General features: G+C 40.0%; 1 protein-coding gene across 1 annotated transcript in view; it reads right to left on the bottom strand.

Annotated features, from left to right (window-relative positions):
• ATP2C1 (ATPase, Ca++ transporting, type 2C, member 1) overlaps positions 1–8,903 on the bottom strand; it is a 105,521-nt gene that overhangs the window by 18,284 nt on the left and 78,334 nt on the right. Inside the window, exons 14-17 of the mRNA XM_012732077.1 lie at positions 7,371–7,466; positions 7,199–7,288; positions 5,372–5,476; positions 915–1,071 (exon numbers count right to left, since the gene is read on the bottom strand). Coding sequence (XP_012587531.1) covers positions 915–1,071; positions 5,372–5,476; positions 7,199–7,288; positions 7,371–7,466 — 448 coding nt within the window. The remainder of the gene's footprint in view (positions 1–914; positions 1,072–5,371; positions 5,477–7,198; positions 7,289–7,370; positions 7,467–8,903) is intronic.

Below are 8,903 nucleotides of genomic sequence, written 5' to 3'. Positions count from 1 at the left end.
GGAAACAAAGATTTCTCCTTTGCCCAACTCTGGAGTGCTTCACAAGGTCTCAACACCAAACTCCCTGCACACAAATGTCACAGCCCTTCACAGGACAGTCAGGCAAAATATAAGAATGTGAAACCTGTTCCAAACGTCAAGGAAAACAAGGCACATACCAGGACATATGAGACCGTTAAGACTTCTCAGGGGCCTCTAAATTCGAGCCAACTCTTAAGTCCTCTTGCTGTGAATTACTAATAATCACAAAACTCTGCTCTTAGAGTCACGGGAACACCTTTCCAAACCTAGTTATTTATAAGAGCAGAAGTCCTAAAAATCTACTCAGACAAAGCACTTGCCTCAGTCAACACGCTGAGTGACTATTTTAATGTAATTTGCTTCCTCTCTCCCAGGAATTATACTGCTTAACTTCCATTTCCCTAAAATAATAACATTAAGGAAGACAACACCTCCTCGAGCAAGACCACCTGAGTCTGTGACCAGACTGCTTAGACTTACCACCTCTCTGGTCAACGGCAGGGAGGGAACGAGAAGGAGGCTCAAGTCGCCATCATTTCAGCTTAAAGGACAAAGCAGGGGCTGAAGACCCCAAAACTGAGGAAGACTTTACTTTTACTAACAAGGAAAATAACTGAAATGGTGAAATAAGGAAATTCACCTGCCTCTCACAAGACTTACCTGAACTAAAGTACGTCTTGCCTAGTTAGAAACCACTGCAAGTTTGTAAGCTGGGAAATGTTGCATTTATTAATTTCCCAACTTCTGATGTTTGGGAGGTCAATTACTCCACTGAAACATACTGGCAGAGTTCTGCAAGGCTGGGAACAGTCAGACTGCTCAGGTGTGCAGCGTGAATTCATGCGCAAGGAAACAACAGCATTTCTTCCCCACCCTACGCCGAACGGCCTTACCTCTGAGTCCTGCTGAGCCCATTCGTGCCTTCTCTTGCTGGTACAGATCTCTCTGCTGCTGGGTGAGGGCCAGGGTCTGCCCTGTACTTTGGTATGTGGTGCAATACTTAATCACCTGCTCATAAGCACCCTTCATAAAACAGATCTCTGGTCTGTCCTAAGAAGAAAACCAGCAAATAGATTCTGGTTACTTGTACTGCTACTGAAGTTCAGAAACAAGCGGCATACATTTCCGACGAGCCCAGGAGGGATCCCCAAGCCTAAGGCTTTGAATGGCACTTGAACTCTGATGACTGTTAGTTTTCTGCGTGGAGCTTTCTCAACTCTATATAGAAAATGGCCTCTACTCCCACCCCATCTGGTGAAAACAGTGCTATGTGACCCTGGGCCAGGCCCTCTGAGATCCAGGAGTACGCTCACAACATAGCAGAGAGGCGATCTAACACCAGCCCCCAGGAATGGTTCAGGCTGTGTGTGAGTCTGCCAGTTAATTCTCACAACCACCCTGTAATTATGGATATTTATCACTTTCCCTTTTATTTCTCATCCTAGCAAAGTCATTCAAAAGTATATACAAAATGTACAATGAAAAATCGCAATCCGCTGACCAAATCTTCTTACCCCTAGTCCTACTCCATAAAAGCAAACCAACTTTAACTCTTACAGTTGTTTTCCTTGGTGTCTTTCCCCATTTTTTTTTTATAGATTTATTCATATAGAACTGGGGTACAGGCCAGAGATGCGGAGGGTGAGAGGATTCACTAGACAGAAAGGGGAGCAGAACAGGCAGATGGACGCAGTACACTGCTGAGGGGAGCAGCGAGCAGGTCAGGAGAGGTCTGCCGCACCATGTGGATCTCCTCCGGGGCAGGAGGGAATCGAATTCATGCGGAAGTGGCTTAAGCTTCTTAGTGCTGTGCTTAACCTGCTGCGCCACCAGGGAGGGCCCTCTACCCTCATGTTTTTAAATAAACTTCCACTGGGACATTTTCACTTATCCACGTTACACTGTCTGACAGGTGCTGGTTTGGTGACTGCCAACTGCCCATTTCACCCCTCCCTCCCCAGTCCAACATAATACAATGTAACCTGCTCATTCCCTTAATGGGTCTCACTACTGGGTGCAGCAGCAGACCTTAGAGGAGCCCATGTGCACCCCAGAGGAGCCCATGTGCAAAGACCAGGACTGATTTCCCTGCCCCTCTCCCACTCAGGCAGGAATGGCAGCAGTTCCCAGTGAAAATGGAGGGACAGTGAATAATCTGCTATTCCTGCACCCTGCTATGACAGCATGTGCTCACGGAGAGGACAATGCCATCTGCCCAGCTCCCAAGTAACAAGTGAGCACATTTTGGGGGTGGGGAGCAGGAAATCATGATGATGTTTCCATGGCCTGTATAAACATTTATTTTCCTATTCAAGTTTTATCTTCTGTAGAGTTAGTAGTAGTCCCTATTTCCTTACTTTCTGTTACCTATCACTAACTATTCTGAACTCGCCCAAGCAGGATCAACAAGGCCAGCCACAGGACCCGATGAGCACGCCAGCCAGCATCCTGTCACTGCTGGCGGCCTCCCGCCACAAGCCTTGCTCTGCCCTTTTCTAGGCAGATGTGGGCTGACTTCTAGGCCTGCTGCACACAGGTGTTCAGGAACTTCCTTTCTTCTTCATCCTGGGGGTTCTTTTCACCCCATTCCTGGGGCAAGGCTCATCAGATTCTAACTCTCCCTTAGTTTATTCTTTCACTTAACAAGAACAGATTCACCAGTGTCTAGCTAAGAAAAGCTACATGCGATATACATTTTGAGACTTGGAATACATTTTGGAGACTTATTACACTTTAACAATTTTTATGCTATCTCTAATTTTTATAGATTAAACAGGGAACAAATTCCTTTCAATCCGAAGGCTTTGCTCATTATCTTCCAGCTTCCTGTGTACAATGTTGTATTTGGGAGGTCTAAAGAAGCTACTTTACTTCCTAAACCTTTGGACATAATCTTGTCCTCATCCTCCCTCTCTCCTGTCCCAAAACCTCTGGAAGCTTTTAGAATTCTCCCCTAAATGTACTCAAGTTTCTTGATTATGGGTCTTGTTTTTGTAGCTTCACCCCAGTTACCCATTTTTAACACACTCATTGTACTGAGCAGCTGGTGGGCAATTTTATTCTAAAAGCTGATGTCCTTCCTCTGGAAACCATCCTTGTGTATTTGAAAAAAATTCCCCAAAGAGAACTTCAGTTCTCTCTGCTTATAGCCACTATGAGGTGGATGCTGTATCTCTTGCTTATTTTCTGAGTTTTATACATGATCTTTTATGTTTTCCACTCTTTTAACTTTTCTACTTCCTTACAGATTCCTTGAGTTTATTTGAAAAACAATCTATTTTTGCTGTAATTTTTTATGGTCTGGAAATTTTCTTTAGCATCCAGCATTACCTTTTTTTTTCGAAGATGCCTTCCTGTTGACTTGGTCTTTCATACTGAAGACTCTTCTCAAATATCTAGCAATCCCTGACTGTCAGTCAAGAGTGAAGCAAATAAAGGTCTAGAAGCACTGGCAGAGTCTGCAGGCTGGTGGCCCTTCCTGCAGGGGCAGGAGATGGAGCCTGGAGTAGGTACGCTCTTCCAATGAGGAGAGCTTAGTTAGGAATACTCTACCAACAGACTCTCCCTGCAACCAGTTAGCTCCTCCCAAAATCCTTCAACCTGACCTATAGAACAAGGCTAGGGAGAGATTTCCCTACAGTATCCTGACCAGCATTTAGAGCCTATAGAGGCTTACTTATTAGGAAAATGACTTTCCCTTAATCACTCTCTTTTCAGTCTTAAACCTTAATTCTGCCCTCCATTCCTGCCCCCAAGATCAGAGTTCCAGTAGTATTCTACAGGGTTAAAGAGCTAGTTATTTGGCCTCAAGAAAAAGAAAAGGCACTTGGGCAAGAATTTCACCTGACCCTATGCCGAGGGCCTTATGCCTGAGCTCCTCCTGCAAAGATCTCTGGCACCCTGTATCTTCCCCACACTTTCTCTTCTTTTCAATTTATGTGTACTTGTTGGTTGTCATTTTAGCAGGTTCTGGAGCGACTAAACCTCAATGCATATTGTCCTATTAAAACGAAAGTCCTTGAAAGACACTGGGGTTTTTTCCAAGTTAGTAAGTCTAACCTGTCTGTGCCAAGCTATTCACATCTCACATAAGTAGTTTTAGATTTTGTTACCTCAACAGGGTTTTTTGTTTCTGTTTGCTGGGAAGAACAAACATGCAAATTCTTGCTTACATATCCTGCCATTCCCTCTCTCACAACCTCGCAAGAAAGAAGATTCAAACTTCCAACATACAACTTTGCTAAGATTCAAAAGTGCTAAAAATTCAAATCTTTAAACTTTACTTGAGTCACATTACTCTGAAGTACAATGTGATGGCATGTGAAGCATACAGAAATAGATCTTCCAAATAAACTCATGGGTATATTCTTGCTATATCACTATGTAATCTAGGGGGATCAGTTGAAAATTATCTACCATTAAATGTGATTTTTTTAAAGCTTTATTTACAAGGCTTAAACTAACAGACATCTTATTTTTATAGCTTTATTTCCTATTCTTCCCTTCCCTTACTTTCAAGCTCTCACAGAATCTTTTCTCCCTTTCTGACCAGATTCCTGGCATACTTGTACTCTCAAGCTCACTGTTGACCAACTTTTCCTTTCTTTTAAAACCAATGGTTTCCTACTTAGTAAGGGTAGGGGAACCCTCTCACTCTTTCTTGTCTATAAAAATTTAACTGGCTTCAAAATGTGTGCTCACAGGTGAAAGCACATAATCAACTATCAGTTCCTATCAAAGGAAATGTAAAAATAAGTATTTTTAAGGGCAAATTATGGTTAAGCATCCAACTGGTTATAGCAACGGAGTAGTATATATAGTATATAGTATGTAGTATGTACATAGCTATACACTGGAGATAAGTGAGAACTCGAACTGCATCAACTGTGTGAAAATCTAAAATACCAAGAAATAAGGTAGAGGCTTAACATATCAAGTCATATTACCAGCTTGTAAGCCTTATCAATTAACAAATCTTATACATATTTGTAACTACTTTTCCACAAAATGATGTGTCTTTGTTCTGAAGACAACCATGGATACAGATCAACAACAGCCAGTAGAAACCTATAATAAACTATGATCAAAAACAAAAAAGTCATTGAGATAACATGATGACAAAAGTTCCTGGAAACTGAGACCAGGCGCTAATTCATTTGTTTGTTGATATAACAGAATCAGATAAATACATACACGAATTCAAGGTAAACATAAGATTAACAAGGGAAAAGCATATAATAAATTATACACATTTTAAAACAATAGGTCGTTGTGATTTAATGACTGTTTCAATCTAGACAGTAAATGAAAAACAGTCATCTAGCTTAAAAAAGGTGTAACAGAAGGATACCTGCTGTGTTCGGTGTACACACTTAACAGCCATCCACTTTTGCTCAGAACTAAAAGGATATTCAGCTTTTCTGATATAGTCCTGTTGAAGTCCATCAAGACCCATCTATACAGCACAAAAAGAGAGTTAATTCTTACTAACATGACCATTTTTCTCTTTAACAAAGAACAAGAGTCACAACTCACAGCTAGGTAAGCAAGAGATAACTGGATTATTTTTCAAGTAATAATGAAATCTATATTATAGATCATCAGACCTAGACCATATTCCTATGCACAGCTGCATCCATGTTCAACATAGAAAGCCTGGGTTTACAGATATATTCTAAAGCATGCTATCAAATAGTCAATATTGCCTACATTGAAGTTTGTATGGGCTCAAATCCTGAAAGAAGTAGGGCACAAATAAAGGTACCAAAAAATACTGATCATGTACTGTTACAATCAATACAAGTTTCAGATTCAGTCCTTTACTTACAGGATTTAAATACATCTTGCCCATTGCTGCCACCCTACGTCACACACGACGTTCTACTCCTAATGTCACCCACTGTTCACCCAGCACCCTGTGCATTTTCCTCCATAATATTCTAAAGCTATCAACCTACTCAAAATCTAAGTTTAGAGTTTTTGTTGTATATTAAAACATGTTCAACTCCTCTTCCTGACTTCTAAAGATTCTCCAGAAATCCACAATACAGTCTGTTTACATTTTCCTGACTATTCAAACACCTTTTATTTCATCCATACTAACCAATCTGCAAACCACAATCCCCCTAGGCTTAATTACTCCTCTATGTTTTTACTGTAGCTGTCTCCCAACCGTACATCATATCTAAGCCCCTTTTCCCTGCAAAGTCCAGATCCCAAGCCTGAATCTTTACTGTTCTTACTTGTGGTTCAACGTTCAGGACTTGACCGTCTGTTGCCTTGACGTGCCTAGTTTTTGTTTTAAGCACGTCATGTAACTCCTTTTCCAAAAGTGAGGTAGGGAGGTGGCCTCAAACTATGTCTCAAAGAGTAAAAGTATGACACAGTAAATACTTGCTCACAAATTCCACATTTGAGTATCTTTTTAAAAAGCTACACTATGCTATTTTAGTAAAAGGACTAATAGTAAAGAAATTCCTGTTAAGGAAACATTTCCAAAAATACCGACTTTATGTTACTAACTTCAACATATTATAATAGTCTGTATTCCTACATTGGGCCTCACTTCAGACAACTGCACTTAAAGGAGCTTGACACGGGTGGGTTTCAAAGTTTCCTAAGAATACATCTTAAAAGCAGGTGCTTTCATTTGTTATGGAATTGTCAGGCTGGACATCTAGGCTTCTTACTTAAATCAATGTCAGACTTAGGAAGAGACAGATGAAAGGGCCACAGGACGGTAGCCTCTGTCCCCAAAACAAATTCTCTTCACTCATTTTAAGGAATTGATAATGGGTAGAACGGGAAGAAAATTGGAAAAAGAATATTTTTCATGATTACTATCTTCACTTGGAAATACAATGTACTCAGTGGAGAGTATTTACCAGCAATTATATACTTTTACAAAGCCTTTCACACAGAACAAATTATTATGGAAGACAGTAAGAAATTCCATAAGAAAATCATCACTGGTCATTAGTTTGTATCTTGCATACAAGGAATAAAGTGATACTGATAAAGTTCTATATGCTCTGTATTCCCAGGGAAAATAAAACTGGCTTCCAAAAGGTAGCAAAAAAATGAATACTATTGAGTCTTCTTCACTCTATACCTAAAAACCAGTAACATGAAACATTCTTATACTGGAGTTTCATATGTCAAATTATCAGGCACCCACCTTCATTGCAAGAGCAATCAAGGCCCCTTCCGTTGGTTTCCCCATCAGAGTGTTATTTCGAATGACAGCATCATTGCATACACAGCCCGCCTACGAGAAGGAAACATAACGTGTGAACCTGTCGCTGTGCTCTAGGTCATTATGAAGTCACCTTCATAGAAAATAAATTTACCTCAACGATTCTGCTAACAGCTGGGTTATAGAATCCATGAACAACATCACCATCAACCATCACTTCCCCAAATGGATTATAGCCAACTCCAGTAACCTAAGGAACAGAAAGTGGGGTGAGTAACACAACCTGTAGGCAACTAGCCAACAGTGACCGCCCTTACGAAAACCAAAGAAAACGGTCAGTTGTCTTCATTTTAGACATCATGACACTGTTGGAGTATACCAAGAAAAGCATCTGTCTAAAAGAATGTGGAATAGTTAAAGGAATATAAGTCTCTCCACAGTATTAAACCTGTAACTAATTATATTAACAATTACTGTTAATATTATACTAATAACTGTACTAATTGTTGGCACTTAAAAATATACTATAAAAATATAACACATAAATATAACTCATGTTAGTTATATAACATACAAATTGCAAAAAATTTAAATTCATTATCCCATCTAACATTCTTTACAAATCTATGACCTACCCAAAAGAAGAATTCTTTTGCAAATGTGCTAGACTCAGAAATATTTAGTGATTTACTTTAGTATTTACAGATTTACACACAAACTTTAAAAATAAGAGGTAGAAACAGGCTTGGTACTGATTTTGGTGTGATTAGAACCAGGCCAAATAAAGGGTAAATTTCACAACAAAAGAGTAAGTTTAGAGAGAATACATTTCACAGAAAATTATGGGCTTAAAACAAAAGAGAAACTTGTATCCTGCCTTCCAGACCTGGATCACATAATCACATGTGACCTCAGCGAGAATGGGTCATGCAGGTGGCAAATTCAACAACAGAGCACTGGATATTGTTAACCAGATCTAAACACCAAGAGTTTTGTTTAGGGTTCATGCAAAATAGAATTAAACAAACTTATTTACGATTTCTGTCATTTTATCTACAGCTTACTTGGCTCAGAGAATCTGAATTGGTTGTAAATACAGCCTATAAACACTACATCCCTCATAAGTAGTATTAGCATTGCAGAAAAAAATCATGCAGACTAAACTTGTCCTCACACAGCTTCAAAATTAACCAATGTATTAACTATGCAATTGAAGATTGTCCACATGTAATTTTACAGATTAAAAAAATTCATTCATTCATTCTTTTTTTCAAATGTAAAGTAAATCCTAAGTAACAAAGTTGCTGCCTGTTACAACTGATAGTACTGGCAAGAGGGGCAGAACATTTTACTTGGGTCAAGGACTGAGGGATGGAGTGCCATTAGAACATGTCACGAGATCAGCTCTAGGTAATCAGCAGTTTTTCTGCAGAAGTGTAGCTAGAGTTGGGGTATAATGGTGGGGTGCACAAGTGGGGCAAGAAAAGAGGCATTGGGCTGTCCTAGCAAGAGAACAGCAGCAAAGGTCCTAGAGTTGGAATCTGGTCACACTGAAATAACACAATCAGTGTATCTGGTGCACAGAAAGCAAAGGGCAAAGTCTAAGGCTGAATAAGCGGTAAGGACAGAACAAACAGAACTTGAGGGGCCAAGTTCAAGCAGAGCCATGAGGAGTCTCAAGTTAGGG

The sequence above is a fragment of the Condylura cristata genome, unplaced genomic scaffold (assembly GCF_000260355.1).
Source record: "Condylura cristata isolate star-nosed mole 26May11 unplaced genomic scaffold, ConCri1.0 scaffold00033, whole genome shotgun sequence".
Taxonomy (NCBI): domain Eukaryota; kingdom Metazoa; phylum Chordata; class Mammalia; order Eulipotyphla; family Talpidae; genus Condylura; species Condylura cristata.
Note: the sequence above shows the minus strand (reverse complement) of the source record. Positions and strands in the feature narration are given on the sequence as shown.